General features: G+C 37.8%; 2 protein-coding genes across 6 annotated transcripts in view; both read left to right on the forward strand.

The window, feature by feature from the left end:
* Window positions 1-10,062, forward strand: part of LOC144632678 (uncharacterized) — a 14,711-nt gene extending 4,649 nt beyond the window's left edge. For 4 of the 5 annotated variants that reach the window (XM_078491371.1, XM_078491369.1, XM_078491370.1 and 1 more), the window contains 3 exons: window positions 4,715-4,766; window positions 6,065-7,507; window positions 7,869-10,062. In XM_078491371.1, coding sequence (XP_078347497.1) covers window positions 4,715-4,766; window positions 6,065-7,507; window positions 7,869-9,040 — 2,667 coding nt within the window. In that variant the 3' untranslated portion in view covers window positions 9,041-10,062. Of the gene's footprint in view, window positions 1-4,336; window positions 4,472-4,714; window positions 4,767-6,064; window positions 7,508-7,868 lie in introns of those variants that run through there. The other variant, XM_078491372.1, reaches the window with a different exon arrangement.
* Window positions 10,063-10,214: 152 nt separating this feature from the next.
* LOC144632698 (NAD-dependent protein deacetylase sirtuin-7-like) lies at window positions 10,215-18,609 on the forward strand. Its single transcript, XM_078491402.1, has 11 exons — window positions 10,215-12,223; window positions 12,307-12,411; window positions 12,523-12,545; window positions 12,675-12,722; window positions 13,462-13,534; window positions 14,967-15,065; window positions 15,252-15,491; window positions 16,149-16,229; window positions 16,554-16,593; window positions 17,106-17,172; window positions 17,345-18,609. Exons 1-11 carry the CDS (start codon window positions 11,996-11,998, stop codon window positions 17,613-17,615), a joined length of 1,275 nt encoding a protein of 424 aa, XP_078347528.1. The 5' UTR covers window positions 10,215-11,995; the 3' UTR covers window positions 17,616-18,609.
* The last annotated feature ends 2,811 nt before the right edge of the window (window positions 18,610-21,420 follow it).

The raw sequence follows: 21,420 nt of genomic DNA on the forward strand, positions 1-21,420 counted from the left end.
TATTTTGTTCTAAAATCAGTGCCAACTAGACTCCACCTCCCACTCCATTTTAAAGAAACGGAAAGGCGAATGCCCACCTCCCCTCCTGCTGTCAGGCCACTGATGGCGGTTTTAGTTGCATGCTTGCAGGGTGGAACTTTAAAATTTTTCAACAACGTACATGTATGTAAATTATGCGATTACTGCTCTTACTTAAATAAACATAATCGTCTCCACCAAATGCTGGTATAACGAATTTGTCAATGCTCAAATATTGGATGGAGGGGAGACGACTTATTTGCAAGTTTTCACTCATAATTATCCATTGAAGGTTTTTTGGGTTATCGTTTCCCATCCCTCTTATAGGAAACTCCGCTCCTTTGCCCTGTCCCTTTTGTTCCCCTTCTGCTGCCTATAGGTAATGGTTCCAGTTACATGAGAGTGATTTTTCAATGTGAAACGTCACTAAAATGCTCTAAGCCTGTTTTTAAGGGCTAAGCTTGAAATTTCGCACTAAAAATAGCTGAAGCCGGCTGGGGTTAAGGTAACAACTGTCGAAGATAAGAAAACTGAAAGGAGTAAGGACATGAGGGGGCTTATCGCTGAGCCCATAATGAGGGCTGACAATAACATTTTACATCAAGTGTCACTGGAGCATTTCTCAGAAATTTTTTTAAGGATCCCTGTGCTGTGCCCAAGGGAGATACTCGGGATTTCAAGTGACAGAAATGATGGGTTTTTTGGGGGTTTGAAATTTATAATTTTGGGAATTGTTTGTCTAGGAAATTTTTTAAAAGTTAGGGATTTTTGGGGGAATAAAAAACAATCTTAACATTCGTGGTGGTGCATTGGTGGTGTAGTTTCGCGAATAAAGTATAAACAAATGTTTTTTACTGATGATTAATCTTGAACGATGATGTTCCAGTCCTTTGCTTTGCATATAAACTCGAGCGTCCCCCCTGAGTTTCCATTTTTTTCTTTGTATTACCATCATTGCCCCTCTCTGGACAGAAATTCGGTATGGGATATTTTCAGGGTAAATTTTTTTGTCCAGGTTATTTTTTAGAGTGTTTTTGGAAGCCCTCGTTTTTTTTTTTTTTTTTTTTTTTTTTTTTTCGGGGGGGGGGGGTTCCATTATCCACGTTACTTTAAATCCCAAGTACCCTTCCCCACCCCCACCCCCTCGAGGTGCTGTGCATGTCTGTCTTGCTTCCATTGTCCAAAATAAAGCAGCTTTACACTTGCTAAGACCATTATGGATTTACTTTTAGAAAAGTTCTAATATTTACATATTTTCTTATCCTGAATTTCAATTCTTTGATTTGACTCACAACTACTTCCTCCTCGTTATTTAGACGACGAGTGGAGGCAGGTTCTCTGGTGCTAATTTTGACAGCTTCTCTTCTTCGGAAATTGAATACAAAAATATCCCTGCGTGATCTGCACGGGCTGCACGTACCTTATGGAAAAAGAAAGAAAACTGCCAGACGTATTTGTATGTCGAAATTCCTGCATTCAGACAAGAAGCGAGTGAGATGTCGATATCTATACCTTATCCAACGGGAATCAAATGTCCCGTTCTTTTCATGATTAACTTGAAGAAGATTTTGTTTACCCCTTAGGCTTCGAACCGATCCTTCGGCATTCAGACATTTTACTTTGACGATTTTATGCTTTGGTATCTTCTGAGGGACCCTACATCTTTAGGTTCCTCTTGTCCAGCCGAGACCATGGGTTTAGCAGTCATTACGTCGACACTTTGAGGAGTGTAAAAAATCGTAGCTTGAGCAAGAACCAACTTTACTTCACTCTCCATATCATGAAACTCCCAGAGTGAATTGTGCTGTGCTATATTTTCAGTGCATGATAATAGCGAGACTTTCTCCGTAGGCTGATTTCTGTCGCTGCGATCAAAGGAGTACTGACTTTAAAGGAACAACAGGCATTCATCTTGTTTAATCCACAAAAAGCGAAGTGTCGTTTTTTACCGATCGATGTGTGGAATTGAATAAGCACTTGTTATCAAAATAAAAATATTTAATTATACAACTTGCAAGTCACAAAGACACTGGATTCATGCATGGACCGATGCAAATATTGCGTTAAAATCTGGCGCTAATCTTAGGGCCTGTTTACAAGCAGGTAGTCCCTAGCAGGAGGGTCACCATAGCGCTCCCACATTTCTTCTTTCTTTCATCGACGCGTTTACAAAGGAAGCTAGGGTAACCCTAGCTGAGCGCTAGGGTTACCCTAGCGCCGGGGTTACCCTAGCGCCTTGTAAACGCTCTGCTAGGGATAACTCGCCTACCCGGGACAACTTTATTTTGGCTCCAAGAAGCTAAATATGTTTAAAAATACCGACAAAAACAGCGAATTATGACCAAGAAACATCGTGTTCATTCACAATTTGTCGTATTTTTGCACTGGAACGGAATTATTTTTGAATAACAGCTTCTTACGACAAAGTTTGTGGTAAAATGTTTGGCGCTGCATATGTGAGGTCATTCCATAACATAAGTATTTATAGTTTCTCCGTCAAACGCGTTCCAACTATAAAAAAATGTGCTTGAGACGTTATTGAGCTTGGAAATTGAATATGATTTTACTGGAACTGATTAACTGCGTAACTAAAACGAAAATTGTTTTTTGCGCTAAGATTATTACCCGTTACATGCTATATTTACAAGGTTAACTGAAGCCCCAGGGGGGGTTCTCCGGCTTGTAAATGACGGGGATGATCGAAGGATTTTTTTGGGTTTGAAATTTTTGATTCCGGGATTTTTTTGGGTTGGAGGATTTGGCAAGTATTTTTTGGGTGACTTGATTCAAATAGGAGATTTTTTGGGTTTTCAAAAAGAACCAAAGTACCTTGGCGCTGCCTTAGCGTATTTATGGTATGATGAATAATCAAACTCAAGCATTATTGCCCCTCCTGGCAATTTAGGGATAATTTGACAAGGGATTTTTGGGGGGGTTATTTTTTGTCCACGGATTTTTTGGGGTAATTTAGGAAGACTTAGGGATTTTTTTGGGTCCTGAGTTTTGCCTCGATTCGATCATCCCCGTCATTTACAAGCCGGAGTACCCCCCTGGGGCTGAAGCGTAACCGGTGTAAGTTGACCCGGATATTAGGGTTACCCTACCTGTGAATTTTTGCTTGTAAGCCCGGGCTATCTTCTAACCCTCTTGCTAGGGTAACGGCACAAAATACATAGAACTTTGTACATAACTTAGAAAGGCAATGCTATGTTTTATTTGTCTTATACCATAACATTGTTTAAAATTCTCAGTATTACCTTCAATGTTGATATCTATTATTGGCTGTATACAATTCTCCCCAATAATTTCTTATGCTTTATAGTTTTCTCCTTAAAAGGACATGAATTGGAAAAAATATCGGCAATTTAAGACAAAAAGGAAACAGCAACACATCAACAAACAACAACGACAACATCATCGCACTCGACAAATACTTATAATTTCATTGTTGCGCTGTTTCCTTCAGATCACGGAAATAAATAAACCAAACAATATTGACTCGTTATTACGTAAAATAATTGAACTGAGAATGCTTTCCTTTATACGACCGGTTTTTGTGGATGATCGAATGATCAACAGCTTAAAACAACTCTTAACACAGAACTAAACCATCAAGCATGTTGTGATCAAGAGCGTGTAGAGATCACGCAAAGGTTACAGAAATGGCGAAGGGAAAAAAATCTAATTTTGCCTTTACCTTTTTAAATAGGTTACCACATGACTTGTTTCTTTGCATAGGTTGTTTGATGGAATTCTCACAAGAGCATCAAACATGCATTGAAAACGATAATTTCATACGCTGTTTACTACCTGTGTCACGCAATTGCTGTCACGCACAAACGGCAGATTATCGGCAAAATTAAGGATAAATACAGGCCAAAGCGGGCCACTAAAAACCTTTTCCCCAGAGATTTTTTTGGACATTCTATTAGATAAGTGTCTAGTTAACCCATAAAAATTGTTTTTACGATATTTTAAGTTATCGCACATAGAAAAAAATGGCAGAGTTTTACTGCATAATTTCGCTGGCTACTCATTTGCAAATTTTGCCTTTGGATTTATCCCCGTTTCAGGCTAAAAATTAATCTTGATTTGTTTTATTTTTCGCTCAGTCATACAATAAAGACCTAATTACATTATAAATAGTATTGAAATATCAATAAACAGCTGCTGTATAACGCGCGAGGCGATTGAACTTTCAAAAAAATCAGTCAAACCGGAAGTGGATTTTGAGCTCAATTGGGGTGAAATCTTTTTTTACATATTTCTACGAAAGGAAGCTGTATTAGGAAAAACTAACTACAGTCCGTTTGGTTTCTCACCAGGACCTATCTATGGGAAAACTATGAGCGAAATCGCTTATTCCATTTGTTCCGCTGTCTGGTTGATAATTCTAGAAAGTCGCACTTAATACTGGATGGATTTGGAGATCGAGTTTTTGAAAAACTCGAAGGTGAACAAAGAACTATTTTCCTGTAGCATAGTTTGCTAAAAGTACAAAGCAAGTTCAAATTATTTTTTTCCAGAGCTGCCTGATTTTCAAATTTTCTTGATATTTATTATTGAATCAACAAGTTTTTAGACGTTGATTTTGCTATAAATGTTAACTCACTGGAAAAGAGGGGTAGCTGCATACTATGATAGGAAAACAACTTGCATGCGTTTGTGACTTCTGCTTGATATTTTCCTGTTGTAGGTGGAAAGAGAAGATAGCGACATTACAAACCATGGCATTAGTAACATTACAAGTAAGAAAATATGAGAATAACTTATAAAATTTAACACTTAAATAAGTAGTTTTCTTTTTAAACATTTCCGCAACTTTAAGTGTCCCAAATTTGCTTTTTACAAAGCAAGGCACCTTTAACACCTAAATAAAGTTTATGGTAACTGTTGTTTCAAGAGGGGAGGTAAAAAATGGTCTGTGGCAAAAATGTCTTTTTAAAACACTAATCAGACTAATATTATTGTAACTGTTACACTGTATTCATGTAAGGTAAATGTCTAGTAGGCCTCCATTTTTCACATTCTTGTCCCCATAGCCCTTTCGTTTCTCTTAGCTGGCAGGGCCTTGGAACAAGAAATGAGAGCTCTGTGGATTTAATAAGATTTTTTGACTGGCTGTTTTGAAACAAAGAAATCTTGAACTGAAGTCAAAACCACCACAACTCTCTTAAACAGTATTTAGAAACATCACAACTGCATACATGAAGGATGGAACTCCTAAAATTAAGGACTGAAAGTGCCCTTTTCTCTTTTCCCATTTTCTTCTAATCTCTCATGCCAATGCCCCACCCACGAAGAAAAGTGAAAAGGACTATGGGATGAGAATGCATTTCACATCCAAGTAATTTCTTTGGCCAATTTTAAGATATGTTGACAACTGCATTGCAAAGTGAAGGTTGGGTGTCTGTGACATCCAGGATCAACTGTTGGAAGTCAGCTCCTAGAAAGATACTGCTGACTGCCCCCTCCCCCCCCCCCTAATACAAAAGAAAAACAACAACGAGCTGTCACACTATTGGGATAGCAGAAGATGGGAGGGGGACTGTTGATCTATTGCATGTACTGAACAGTGTTTGTTTTCCAAATGCAATGGTTATTCAGTATCCTCAGTATTCTGTTAATGGAAATTATGCAATTGTCAATTTATCATGCATTTCCATGGCTGCAGTTTTGTTTACAAGTTTAGTCGTCCTGTGTAAAATAAATCAAGATTTTGGAACCTCATAAAACTACTTTTATTTTCAATTTTTTAACCCTTCAAATATTCACCTTATTACAATAAAGTTGTCATTAAAAAGAGAAAAGTTGAAAAAGGCATATTTTGGGGATTGCAACAGTTCACAAAGCAGTCAGTACTATGGTATAATAACAGGTTTCGAGTTTTTTAATTTTGTGAATTGACAACGTTTTTGCAGTTAGGTGTATATATCATACAGTCAAATGAAATGTTATTTGAATTTCTTCAACATAATCAAGTACATGTACAGTTTAGGTGGGTAAACGGTAAATACTTATTTTATAAATAATTATTTTTTTACAGATTGTTCTGCAGATATACTGAGTTCTTCAGTGCAGACCAGGGAGACATCACATCATGTCAATTCCAGTCATTTAACGTCGTTCCCTGTTAACAACAACACACCTAACAGTTACAATGGTCATGACTACTCCGCCAAAAACACACTTGATTATTATTCTGCACAACCCAGCAATAATCTTGCAGACATTTTGAACAATGCCAACGATCTTAACAATGAGACGGAAGATGAAACAAAACAGTCAACCCTAGTTATTAACAATATCCAATTTCCCCAATACACATACAGTAAAAGACATGATGCAATTAGCAGCGTGTCTTTTGCATCACAGCATGAAAGGTCTTTAGAGCTTTCTTCTACTGGCTTTAATCTCAATGATGGACAAACAAACAGATTTCCTACAGAGTGTGTTGCTTCAGCAGTGCCTAGATCCCAGCATCCTGTTGGTGATGAGAGTACAAACAGATGTCCTACAGAGTGTGTTGCTTTAGCAGTGCCTAGTTCCCAGCATCCTGCTGGTGATGAGAGTACAAACAGATTTCCTACAGAGTGTGTTGCTTCAGCAGTGCCTAGTTCCCGGCATCCTGTTGGTGATGAGAGTACAAACAGATTTCCTACAGAGTGTGTTGCTTCAGCAGTGCCTAGATCCCAGCATCCTGTTGGTGATGAGAGTACAAACAGATTTCCTACAGAGTGTGTTGCTTTAGCAGTGCCTAGTTCCCAGCATCCTGTTGGTGATGAGAGTACAAACAGATTTCCTACAGAGTGTGTTGCTTCAGCAGTGCCTAGATCCCAGCATCCTGTTGGTGATGAGAGTACAAACAGATTTCCTACAGAGTGTGTTGCTTCAGCAGTGCCTAGTTCCCAGCATCCTGTTGGTGATGAGAGTACAAACAGATTTCCTACAGAGTGTGTTGCTTCAGCAGTGCCTAGATCCCAGCATCCTGTTGGTGATGAGAGTACAAACAGATTTCCTACAGGGTGTATTGCTTTAGCAGTGCCTAGTTCCCAGCATCCTGTTGGTGATGAGAGTACAAACAGATTTCCTACAGAGTGTGTTGCTTCAGCAGTGCCTAGTTCCCAGCATCCTGTTGGTGATGAGAATACAAACAGATATCCTACAGAGTGCGTTGCTTCAGCAGTGCCTAGTTCCCAGCGTACATGTCCTTACTGTGCAAAATGTTTCATGCGTCCAAACCATCTAAAGAACCACATTGTTGCTGTCCACGCAACAAATAAACCTTACGAATGCCACAAATGTGCCAAGAAATTCCCAACAGAAAATCTGTACAATATTCACATTCGCAGACATGAGAACAAATGTCCATATTGCGTAGAAGTGTTCCCGGCGCGTAAACTTCTTGTGAAACATGTTGTCCTGTATCATAAAGACAAAGATCCTAGTAATTTGGCTTGGGAGCACTCTAAAAATCGTTTATCACAAGGTAAGTTTTCCTTGGGGTGGGCTGAGTGGGTAACCACACTTGATTCTCTTATAAGATGCATGTCTATTTTTATTCTTGTAAGACGAGTTTCAAGAGAGTCTCATGATAAACTACAACTGTTCATTGTTAAAACGGTTTGGTTAAACCTTTCTCCAGTACTGAAAGTTAAACGGTTAAATCATTTAAATTCAAAATCAGTTTTAATCAATATTCCATACCAGCATTACACCCCATTGTTTGTTAACTAATTAATTGGATTACAAAGGGTTTTTTTCCAAGTACTCAGTTACTTGTTGTAGCCTTTAATTTGCCATGAGTTGCATCGTCCCAATCGTGTGACTGTATCACTTATTTTCTTCAGGTTCAAGCCAAGGTCCTTATCGTTGTGGCTACTGTGGAGATGAGCTTACTACGTTAAGAGGCTTAATAGAGCACAAGGTTTACAGCCATATGGTCACGGAATGTTGGATTTGCCAAAAGACATGTAGTAACAGAAAACTACTAAAAAGGCACATCAAAAGCCATACTGGTGAGAAAACATTTCCATGTGATCATTGTGATCGGTTTTTTGCAACAAAATCAGAGCGAAGGATACACAAACGTTTTTTAACTATGGAGAAATCATTCAAGTGCAGCTTATGTGGAAAAGGTTTTAAACTGCAGGAGCAGCTGAACACCCACATGACCAGCCACAGCACTGAGAAACCATACCAATGTACACACTGTGATAAATCCTTTAAAATGAAGAGGACGTATGACAATCATATTCGTACACACACAGGGGAAACGCCCTATCAGTGTGAACATTGTGACCAGGCCTTCACTTCAAGTCGTCGTCGTAATCGGCATGCAATCACAGAACATCCTGACGTTGTCCCAAGAAAAGAACACATTTGCAAATACTGCTCCAAATCTTTTGCAAGCTCAAGTACCCTGTCATCCCACATTAAAAGAACACACACTGGTCAAGTTTTACGGTGCGAACACTGTTCTTTTGTTACTGTGGCAAAAGCAAACCTTGAAATACACATGAATAGTCATACGGGTGCAAGACCGTACAAATGCCAGTACTGCTCCATGGCATTTTCTCAACCATCTCGCCTTGCAATTCATGAACGGTCCCATACTGGTGAAAAGCCATATGCTTGTGATCACTGCGATAAAGCGTTCATTGATAAATACAGCCTGGTCAGACATGTCCGCACTCACACAGGAGAGAAGCCATACAAGTGCAGCTACTGCAGTAAAGCCTTTGCTCAGGGATGTCAGTTGCAGTTCCACGAGAGGACACACACAGGTGAAAAACCTTACGAGTGTTCACAGTGTGAAAAGAAATTCACCCGTCGGCAGGAACTTAACAAACACTTGACGACTCATCTGAAAAAGAAACGGCAGTCTGGGACAAAGAGGAAAATGACCGAAGATGATTCTGACTCAGATGTTTATTCAGATGATATGGAAGATGTTAGTGAACAGGACAGAAATAACAGGCTTGCAAGTTTAAGAAGTGCAAAAAGTTCTAAGAAACATTAATTGGCCTGAAATACTAATTAATTGACGTCCCCCTCCCTTCAAAAACACCTGACACTAATCAGATGTCAGTAATTCAAAATGTGTGTTAAACATTTTCCGTATAAAGATACCGTGAAAGTTCAGTTAGGTACGGTTGTCCCCCCCCCCCCCCCCCCTCCGTACCAGAGTTTCAATGTGGCTCACACAAAGTAATTAAAACACCTCGTTGCTGGTTACACATGGTTTTTGGATGTGGTTGTTTCGGTTTAAAAGTTTGGCCCAAAATTGGCCAATTAGTTTTTTATCCCCGACTCTCAATAATTTGCTAGACATTCCATCTGGCTATTTATGAATTTTCTAAAAACGAAATCAGTTAATGAAAAACGATTTTTGGATTGACTTTTTAGCTGATTTCTGTCAGTAATTTATTAATATTATTTAATGTTTGCTGACGTTAGTGTTTACATTTTATCTCATAAGCATACATCTTTTGCGTAGAAAAGGTAATCGTGCCATATGCGAATTGACTACAAAAGTTAAGAGCTTGTGAAACTCAGTTATCTGTGAAAGTTTTAACCTTTGTGTATGTTATGAAAGACCAATTGGCTTTCAAAAAATGCAAAGTTGCTTGTGGTAAACGTGCTAATAATCCCATACATTCTTTGTAAAATGTTTTAACATTGAACCTGCGTCTCATTGGGTTCAAAATTCTAGTATTTAATGGTTAATCGTGCCGCGCTCTTAAAATCTTCAGTGGATATTTTTGAAGTTCGATAAGAAACTGAAGCGCTTTTGCAAGTGAAAAAAACGATGGGGGTGATTAAGTGCTTTGACCAAGTAGTCAAAAAGGCAACAGGCTGGTTTAGGGACCAACCTATATAAATATAAATATCGCTTTCTTTAGCTTACTGTATCTTTAATATATTTATCTGCAATTTATTTATTTTGAAATGTGTAGCAACGGACGTTTTGGATACAGTATTTTTAGATGTACATATTCTATTTATTATTTGTTATAAAATGGACTATTTTTGCTTGTTCGACTCTGACCTATTTTTTCCGTAATAACGTGTGCTGAATAGTGCCCCTAAACCTTTTCAAGAACCTATGCACAAATGCCTTTCAAAACCAAAGTTCTCCAAGTATCTCCGACAGTGGTTGGCCAACTAAGTCTGCAGTCGCAATTCTGCCCAAATGTTTGCCGGTGAAGCAGTGCCAATACTTGTCTGGTTTGGAGTCGCAGTGCCTCCCACAAGTGTGCTAACTAACTGCTCACGCTGTTTGGTTCGTCCCAAGCCAAATAAAAGAATTTAAAGAAGGATCTGATGGATGCTTGGTGCAAACAGTAGCAGTTTCTTGGCTAAATGCTTGCTTTAAATAGTCTGTTCTGCAACTTCACATCGCCGTTCGTCACAATGATTTTACAGTAATTACAGTACCCGGCATATTTCAATGCTTGTTTTTTTGTCATCCACGTCCGTCCGGTTATTGTAAGCTGGGCAAGCTCCCGTAAGCGGCCATATATCCCCTACACCTCTAGTGGCCGCTTACGAGAACCATTTTCGTAAGCGGCCAGCTCCAGTTACGGACATTTTTTTCGATCGGGACCTCACTGCGCTGGCTGCTAATGTCAGTGACTGTCGGGGCTGCAACCTATGCCAAGAATGACTGGCGGCCAACATTACATGACATAATTTTTATTTTTAACATCATTTTAATTTTTATATTTTAATATAGTTAAAGAAACAGAATTTTAATATATAGATTGTTTATTTGTTAATAGTTGTAATTAGGTTTTTTTTGTTTTTAAATGTATATAAATATTCTCTTTTTTATATATATTAATTACGTTTTTAGTTAGGCAGGTAAGGTGTCCACAATTAGTAGAGGGGACTTTTCCCCTCAGCTACTACAGTTTGACACGATAATAAAGTTATTGTTATTATTATTATTATTATTATATTATTACTAGCGTTGAGAGTTTCTGTGCGCAAGCCACTATTCGCACCAAGCACCCATTCTTGTACAAAATGTCACAACTGACTGAATATAATTCAAAGAAAGAGTTTAAGGTCGCGCAGGACCCTTGCAATCATTAGTATGTATTTATTTAACTGCCGGACGACTGAAGCCGACAACAAACGAAATATTCATGAGAATGTTTGTTTTTAAACTCTTTTGTACAAGTAATTACTAGTTATTGTTTCAGCTTTGTGCCACGTGCGCTGGAACATAGGAAATTATCATAAATAGATTCACAGCTTTGAATATATCACACGTTGTTGTAAACATTGACTCGGAAGGTCTTTGGAAGCCTCAAAACCTTCAATTTTGTGTCCAAGTTTTCTCCGCCGATATAGAATTTCAAGAGTTGATTCGCGAGGAACATAAACTTGGTGTACTCTATTGTGTTCTGGCTAGAGCGAATTTTTAAATTTCCTTCTCAAAATGAAGATAGCATGTTTCAAAGTTTAGATTTCACATTTTTACGCTCTTAGAAGCCATTAACTTGTAGCAGTTTTTGAAATCGAAAATTTCGTTCTAGTGGGAACACAAAAGAAGTTACGATTTATCACTAAGCTATATAATCATTTAATTTGGTGCGCTGTGCTAGCTGAAAACTTGGACACAAAATCGCATTATCTTCAGTTAAACTTTTAAGGGCTTGCAACATCACAGACAACGGTCATCTCTCAGTAAAAGGAAAATCATGATGTAATTCCATCATCCCTGAGTACCCTTATTAAGTTTTAGAGGAATCGATATTCAAAATGTAGCGAATTAAAGCTTTACAAGATAGCACTCCAACAAGAAATTTGACTAATGAATTTATTAATGAGCAAGGGTCCTGCGCGACCTTAAGCATGGCATTAGGTTGAAGTTATCTCGTCCCCAGATCTTTTTCTGTCCTTAAAGAGTGCGATCTGGGTGTTGATCTGGGTACTAGATGTTATCAAATGTTTATAACAAACCAAGATGGCTGCCGTGGGATTCCGTGAAAAGAGGAAGTTGGCACAAAAAGCCGACATTTTTGTTAAATTTGAGGCGAAGGAACGATATAACAACATCAGACAGATTTTGAAAAAGGATCCTTCATTAAGAAATGATGAAGAACTGCAAATGGTGGCTAATTCTCAAGAAATAGTCCAAGAAATCGAGAAGCGATCTTTGCGGCAGGAACTAGCTAAGCGGCGAGTTGAAGAGGTACATAGTCAAGATGCTTTAATTTTGTAGTCCGTTTACATCTGTTAAGCGTTGTTTTTCTTTCCATGTTCCTTGGGTCGTAGGTGCTTGATCCACCTGATGTTTTAGATGAGAAAACAACTGAACTGGCTCAAGCAATTATGAAAGCCAAATGTCTGGTTGTTTACACTGGTGCTGGTGTTAGTACGGTGAGATAAGTGTGTGCGTGTAAATAAACCAGGCTGAGATTTTCTAAGAACATCAACTTCTTATTAATTATTGTAGTACGGAACTTAATTTATATGTGTTTTTTCTCCCAGGCGGCTTCGATTCCTGACTATAGGTTAGTGAACTAATTTGTATATTAATAAGTCTGTTTGATAGTGATCCCACTGCCTTTGTTGATAAACTAGTTGAAGTTTTTCCTTCTTGTTTATCAGTCAAATAAACTGAGTATTGTGTAACATTTTAGAGGGCCTGATGGAGTGTGGACTCGCCTGTCTCGAGGAGAAAAACTGGGGTAAAACACTTTCACTGTTTTATAGTTAGGTCATTATTATTAATTAATTATCATAGTAGCAGGTGCCATGGTAGTTATTAAGTGATAAATTCAAATAGCAAAGATTCTGACAGTTAAGTTCATATACACAATGTTAAATTGCTTTTTTGTAGTTAAAAATAAAACTAATACTAAAAACGCACACTATTTAGAATAGTCGGGGGGAGGGGGGGGTGGGGGCGCATTGATGTAATATATACTGGTAGCAATAAAGCAATAAAGAGGCTGTCAGTAAGACCCAACATCCTTTGCTCAAGCACCCTTTAAAGGGAGTTCATGAAAGGGCTTCTTGCACAAACCAATTGTTTTGTTAAAAATTCAATTTAGCCACTGGTTGCTGTGTGTGTCTGGCTCTGGTAGGGAAGGAATTACCAATTGGTTCATGCTCTAGTGTGTGCTATTGCAATATGGTGCATACGGGAAGTTTGGAGAGCATAAGAAGAGTAAGAGTTGCTCGAGGTGAAAGCTGAGAGCAGCTCTTGCTTCTTGCATAAACCAGTTGTTTTATAACATTGCCGGTGGAAATGTACATCAAAATCTGTGTGAGAAAAATAATTTTCTGGCAAAGCCAGCTTGCACTATTGGAATATGGTGCACGCTTATGAATAATGATTTTTAATTACATGGTCCTGCTATAATGTGTTATACCTGTAATTTGTTTTCCAGTAGATGTCTTTGACTTTTCCTCATTTTTTTTCAGCTCATATAATTTGTCAGATGCTGATCCAACTCTTACTCATATGAGCATCAGGAAGCTTTTCCAGGAAGGGCTGGTAAGTTCCCTTGATAGTAATTCATGTCATCTAGTTGTTTTTTTTTTTTTTGCTGAGGGTCACTTTGAACAGGCAACTAGAATCTTTAGCAAAATGCCCTTCTTTTTCTTCTTCTTCTTGCAGCTGCAAGTTTTCTTGCTTCTAGTTTTTGTGGTCATTTTTTTCGACGTTTTTGCTTGTTTACAAGCTAAAATGGTAGAATAGGGGTTAGTGGACAAAATTTGGAACCACATATTTGTAAACTCTCAAGGGACTTTTTTAATTTCTCAAGGGACTGTTTTAATTTCTCAAAGGATTACTTTCCGCTGTGGGTGATCACTTGCGATTTCGTGGAAAAAACGTGACTTGTCACATTTACAAACGTTAATTTTAAAAGTGACATGTCAGCTTTCTTATCTCAACGCACGTGTGTCTGAAAGGCGATCTATAAAAAGCGTCGCACAAACAATGGATTGCGCAACTAAAATACGAATAAATAATCACTAGCACTTACATCGCGTTGAGAGCAATGTTGCATGAATCGGCTTTACAACATGCGATCGTATCTACGCAGTTCGAGTGGAATTTCAGTCAAAGACAGCAAAATTCTTTCGTATTTCATCTTCAAATATAATTCGAAAGCATTCACTGTATATGTGGCTTTTAATTAATCCTGGGTCTTGATATCCGACCCTCGCAGAGCCTAGACAGCCTAGACAAAACGCAGCTTGAGTGTAACGATTTGTTTACGCCGCAATTATCATGCGCAATGTTTTCTCCGACAGTAGTCGGAAATATCCGTATTTTTTTTTCGTGCTTTTTCATGGAGCAATCGTAACAATACGGCCTTGAACACATTGAACGGCGGTCTACCTATAACAATTCAAATATGGCGTCGCAAAAACAAAGCGTCGAACGCATATTTTGCTGTTTCATTTGCTAATTTCGCTGCCGTAATCGACTGCCTCGAAAGGTCCTTGCAGTTTTAAAGTATAGAATTGTCAGATCTCGCTGAAATTTGCACTGTTTATTTGTGTAATGTTAAGGAATATGTGTATAAATACCTGGCGCGAACGAGCCATTTTTGACAAAATTATATGGCTGCATTTCCTCCGTGAAGATAGGAAATTGTTAAATTAAACTACAAAGAAACTGTAATGATAAGTTCGAAGAACAATGCACAGGATAAACCTTCGACTCATACTTCATGCAAAAACATCGATATCTCGAAGAGACTTTGATTCAAGTTACGTTTTACTGGACGATAGAGCTTAGGAGGCGCGCCAGACTCCGGAGCGAGCGTTCCGGGTTCGAGGCCTGGCCGGGGTCACTGTGTTGTGTTCTTGGGCAAGACACTTTAGTTGTTGTGGTCATTGTTATTACCTGTGTTAGAAATGAAGGTAGTTAGTATGTTTTTTTTTTCAATTTTGGTGAACCATTTCCATTACTACAGGTGAAGCATGTGGTGTCACAGAATTGTGATGGACTTCATGTTAGAAGTGGTCTTCCACCAGAGGCACTGTCAGAGGTCCATGGTAACATGTTTGTTGAGGTATGGATGTTACTGCAATACATCATGAAATTATAGCAACACGTTAAAACAAAATGTAGGCATCTATATTTTCAACATAAACTAGTTGTCTGGGTTTATTACTACAGGGGGTAGCCAGGCCTTGTTTTCAAGCTGTAAATTAATGTTATTCACATTACTGGTGCCTCTGTCCTTTTCTACATGTAGGTCTGCACAGAATGTGAAGAAAATGACAGAATCTATTATCGCCTGTTTGATGTGACAGAAAATACAAGACTGAGGAGACATCAAACAAATCGATATTGCCATGAATGTGATTCACAGTTACGAGACACCATAGTTCATTTTGGTGAAAAGGGTAACTTGCGATGGCCTTTAAACTGGGAAGGAGCTTTAGAGAAAGCTAAAACTGCAGATTGTATTCTTTGTCTGGGATCCAGCTTAAAGGTGTTGTACATTATTATTGATTATTATGCTTCTAACTTTTTTAACATTTTACAAGTAGAGCTAAAAGGTAAAGTCTTCATACCAGCCTTAAGCAGCACATCAGGCTGGAGCTTATCCTGGTTTCTGTAGCATGAAGCAACTAGGAGTTTTCTCTCCCCCCCCCCCCCCCTCCGGATGGGATGCTAGTCCATCACAGGGTTACCCCCAGTAGTAAATTCACCAGTACCCATTTATACACCTGGGTGGAGAGAGGCACTGTGAGAGTTAAGTGTCTTGCCCAAGAACACAATGCAATGCCCTGGCCAGGGTTTGAACCTGGACCACTTAATCCAGAGTCCAGTGCACTAACCATTACACAACATTCTATATACAGTGTAATGTTAATGGATTAGTAATTTTAAGACACTGTAAGTTGTTTATATGTTACAGTGAATTCCCATGTATGAGAACCTCAGTTGGTTTTAAGAACCTGCTGGGCTTAAATTTTCATTTTAATCCCCCTCCACACAAGAACCTATTAAGGCTAAAATGTTAAGTTAGGTTCTTATCAGTGGAGTTGCTGTAAAAGTGTTATGGTAGAAACTGCTGAATTTAGATCATCATCTGATTATATTTAATTTGTTTGCCTATTACAATTCTGACTGCATTCCCTTCAAGGTGTTAAAGAGATATCATGCTTTATGGGGAATGAACAGGGTGAAGACAAGAAGACCCAACTTGTATATTGTTAACCTTCAGGTAAAGTAGCTTGTTTTCTCTGGCTATTTTTGTCCATCACGTTTAACCTTTTCTAATCAAGACATTATGATTGACTACTTCTTATTAACCGAGAATGAGGATCATACTGGAGAATGATGTTCAAAGTCTTTCTTGTATGGACCTTTGCTTTGCCAGTCAGCCAGGCATTAGCGTCACTCATAAAACTTGCGGTAATTACAACTATTAGACAATCAGAGCATGTGTTATGTCATAACAAGCTCCAGCCATATAATAAGTCAGCCTTATTGTATAAGACAACGAACATGAATTTCATTTTAAAATGCATCGCATTTTTCATTTCAGTGGACCCCAAAGGACGACCTTGCAGCTTTAAAAATCAGCGGTAAGAAAGAATAGTCCAACTTCTGTTTAGTCATTACACATTTATTTCTGTAACTGACACATGGAGGGAGGATTGGGGGTGGGGTACTTCCCTTTATAAGGTATGTGCCGTCCCAAAAGGTATGGTGTTCCAGCCGATTTGATCTGAATTAGGGTATGGTTTGTGCACTATGGCCAGCAATAAGATAAATAAAAAGCGTTCTCTGGTAAAATATTTTAAAAATTATTAGCTTTCGACAGCCAGACTGCTGTCTTCGACGGATAAAAATGAAGTGAGAAAAAATTTGAATATGACTAGAATATGTTTGGAAAAATTACTATTATTCATCCCTTGAGAAGTGCGACTTAGAAACAGCGAAAAGTATTTACACAAACCGAAGCAGGGCTAAACATGTGGTTTTCTATTAAGTAAGGAGGGCTGTACGTATTGTAATAAATGTTTTTATAACCGATTTTTTTTTTATTCCAACAAAATACAATTTTCTACTGTCATATCCTCAAACGTGTTTTTAGGTCGCTGTGATGATGTGATGAAAAGAATAATGGATAAACTGAATCTTGTAATTCCAGAGTATAAAAGGTTAGTATAAGTGTTAGTTTGTTTATTTGTTTATTTTAAAGTTTTGAGGATTTTGCTTTGTTTCTTTGGTTTCAACCATTTTCAAAGCCAATTTCTCTGGTTTTGATTTTTTGTTTAATGCGTGATTTCAGAACGACATAGAAATAATCGTCTTCTTTCTCTCGTTTAATAGAAGCAAAGACTCGCTTTTCACTCTAGCGACATCATTGAGGCCTCAAGAATTGGACACCTTCAGCACCAAATGTCTTACGGACCAGTCCCCTAATATCGTAAAGAATGAACCTCAGGAACTAGAGGATCATAATTGTAACAACAGTGAGGAAAATAACTCATACAGCTGCAAAACGGAGAACAGTGCTTGTTCAAGTCCTAAACGTCCTGGTTGGTTTGGCAAAGGCTATGCAAAAGTCAAGAAATCCAGCAAGAAAAGGAGATTAAGATGATGAATAGCTTGCGGTTTGGAAAAACAGAATTGAAAATATAAATTATTGTTACAAGATGAGGTGCATCAATAAGAGTATTACAATAGTTGCAATTCCTCGGTCTTCAGTTGGAGAAAAAATATGGAGCATAGTACATATACAGGATTGAAACACCATCACAGGGGTTGGCTGGAGGAACATTAAACAATCAGACCAAAAAACGTTTTCCTGCACCCTTCCCCCTATGAAATTTTCAATACCCCCTCACTTGTCTTGTGATATATTTCAGAGACCCCGTGGTCCTCCTCTTTCTCTTCTTCACTCAGCTTCTAAACCCAAACCTGTAATTGATGAACGGTTCGGTAATAGCGTGTCACACGCAAATTTACATTCGTGTGGGTCTTCAAGAGAAAACAATGGACTCCAGACTTAAGTGATAAGCAATATGTTTACACTATCAGATGAAAGGGTACATTAATTATGGAACGTTTTAGACTTACACCAACTGGCCTTCAAAGGGTGGACAGCGCTATCCACCGGATAAATCACTATTCGATGGATAGCGTAGTATGTTTTGTTAAGACTTATCCACTGGATAGTGATTTATCTGGTGAATAGCATTATCCACACTTCACATCTGGGCCCAGGACCTTACAGCCGTCCGTAATCTGGGCTAGAATTTATAGTGACAGAAGTTATTCTGTTGGCAATAACTGAGCCACGTAGTAGCGTGGAAATTTTGTTCAAAGACGTTTAGTTTTGCTCGATAGACAAGCCCTCGATTATTCTTCCTTTCGGAAGGTATTTTACTTACAGTTTTAGTCCCTAACACTGATATGCGATGTCGATTGAGAGGCCATATAGAGATTAACAGTGTTAGGAATAAATACAAAGTATATGAACTGGGAGAAAGGATCTCACCAAAGGAAATTTGATATATTGGATATTGAAACGCATATATTATAGCTCGAAACAATTACTATCAGTATGAAAATAAAGTCCGAACATTTTTTGATACCATGTCCCTAATGAGTAAACTGCTGCTTAAACCAAGTTCTCTGTATTTTTTGATACCATGTCCTTAATGAGTAAACTGCTGCTTAAACCAAGTTCTCTGTATTTTTGATACCATGTCCTTAATGAGTAAACTGCTGCTTAAACCAAGTTCTCTGTATTTTTTGATACCATGTCCTTAATGAGTAAACTGCTGCTTAAACCAAGTTCTCTGTATTTTTTGATACCATGTCCTTAATGAGTAAACTGCTGCTTTAACCAAGTTCTCTGAATTTTTTGATACCATGTCCTTAATGAGTAAACTGCTGCTTAAACCAAGTTCTCTGTATTTTTTGATACCATGTCCTTAATGAGTAAACTGCTGCTTAAACCAAGTTCTCTGTATTTTTTGATACCATGTCCTTAATGAGTAAACTGCTGCTTAAACCAAGTTCTCTGTATTTTTTGATACCATGTCCTTAATGAGTAAACTGCTGCTTAAACCAAGTTCTCTGTATTTTTGATACCATGTCCTTAATGAGTAAACTGCTGCTTAAACCAAGTTCTCTGTATTTTTTGATACCATGTCCTTAATGAGTAAACTGCTGCTTAAACCAAGTTCTCTGTATTTTTTGATACCATGTCCTTAATGAGTAAACTGCTGCTTAAACCAAGTTCTCTGTATTTTTTTGATACCATGTCCTTAATGAGTAAACTGCTGCTTAAACCAAGTTCTCTGTATTTTTTGATACCATGTCCTTAATGAGTAAACTGCTGCTTAAACCAAGTTCTCTGTATTTTTTGATACCATGTCCTTAATGAGTAAACTGCTGCTTTAACCAAGTTCTCTGTATTTTTTGATACCATGTCCTTAATGAGTAAACTGCTGCTTAAACCAAGTTCTCTGTATTTTTGATACCATGTCCTTAATGAGTAAACTGCTGCTTAAACCAAGTTCTCTGTATTTTTTGATACCATGTCCTTAATGAGTAAACTGCTGCTTAAACCAAGTTCTCTGTATTTTTTTGATACCATGTCCTTAATGAGTAAACTGCTGCTTAAACCAAGTTCTCTGTATTTTTTGATACCATGTCCTTAATGAGTAAACTGCTGCTTAAACCAAGTTCTCTGTATTTTTTGATACCATGTCCTTAATGAGTAAACTGCTGCTTAAACCAAGTTCTCTGTATTTTTGATACCATGTCCTTAATGAGTAAACTGCTGCTTAAACCAAGTTCTCTGTATTTTTTGATACCATGTCCTTAATGAGTAAACTGCTGCTTAAACCAAGTTCTCTGTATTTTTTTGATACCATGTCCTTAATGAGTAAACTGCTGCTTAAACCAAGTTCTCTGTATTTCTGAATCGTCGCTTTTCCAATGTTAGGTACAACAATCGACCCAAATATCAGCGGAATTTGTATCGAAAAGACACCTGCCTCAGTGTCACAATGTACGTAGGAGATACTTGGCGTCAGGTGACGCAGCCGGACCTGAATAATATCCGATGTTTTATCCATAAACATTTTTTCCCGCATGCGATTGGTCTTTAATACCTCACCTGATGCAGCCAAAACTGCAGAATATCACTTGGGGATAAAGTCTGTTATTAAAAACTAGCAATGGTATATTGAAATTCCTGCGTTTCCTTGGTCAACAGGCAATGGTATATGAGCTCATATACCATTGACCACAAATATGGTAGCCGATAGGCGTCAACAAAAACAGCTTGGGAGCTCAAATATTAAAATTGTTTGGGTGTTTTTAATAAAACAATTATTCCACTCGCGCTTGTTGGATATGAGATCGTAATAGCCCACTCGGCGCGTTGGCTAACTAATAATAATAATAATAATAATAATAATAATAATAATAATAATAATAATAATAATAATAATAATAATAATAAATATTTATATAGCGCCATATCCATGGCTCATGGGGCTTTACAATAAAAATGTTATTAAAAAGTGAAATTTACTTAAAAAATTTACATCAGTGATAAAAGGAAAAACTAACAAATAAAATAGCTAAGCTGTAAAAATGGAAATAAAAACTAAGAATCATTAAAACCTTTAAATGAAAAACTAACTTAACTAATTAACTAAGTGACTAACTAACTGTCTGACTAAACTATCTAATATATCTATCGATATTCTACCATCTCATATCCAACGCGTGCTCGTGGAATAATTGTTGAATATTCTCCAGCTTTGGCTGCGTCGCGTGGCATGTTTACACCAATCGCGTGCGGGTGAAAATATTTGGTCAATTATGTTCACTTTGCCTTCGGCGAATAATTGTTAAATAAGTCACGTTCCTCAGTTTTCAAATTTTGCGTTTTTCGTTCGCACGTTAAGTTTTCATCCCATGTAAATGATTAAATTGAATAGAAATAAACATTTTGGACGAACTAGCAATATGTTTGAATAAGACGTAATTATTTATCGTGGAAAAGAGGTCCCCCAAAATGAGCGGCCTTGTGTAAAATATTTGAAAGATAAACACGATAGCCTACTTAAAACTAGTAGTAATCAGCGATTAGGGGAATGCGTTCGAGTAAGGCTTGAAAGGAGGGGTAGTTTTTGGTGTTGACTGAGATTTCCCCTTTTTCTTGTACAATTTGTTGGTGATGGGACAAAAGAGGAAGGTGAAATGTTTGTAAGAATAATTTAACATCATTGATGGCGAATAAACTGTGAACAATAACTTTATTAATTCCAAGAATGAATGACAATTGCTTGTCTTTGAATGTGTGTTATGTGTAACACACAAGTATGAAAGTAACGACACAGTTCAAAGTTCAAACTTAAACTCAGCTGTGGCACTGTTCC

The sequence above is a fragment of the Oculina patagonica genome, chromosome 12 (assembly GCF_052425735.1).
Source record: "Oculina patagonica isolate OP01 chromosome 12, crgOcupat, whole genome shotgun sequence".
NCBI lineage: Eukaryota > Metazoa > Cnidaria > Anthozoa > Scleractinia > Oculinidae > Oculina > Oculina patagonica.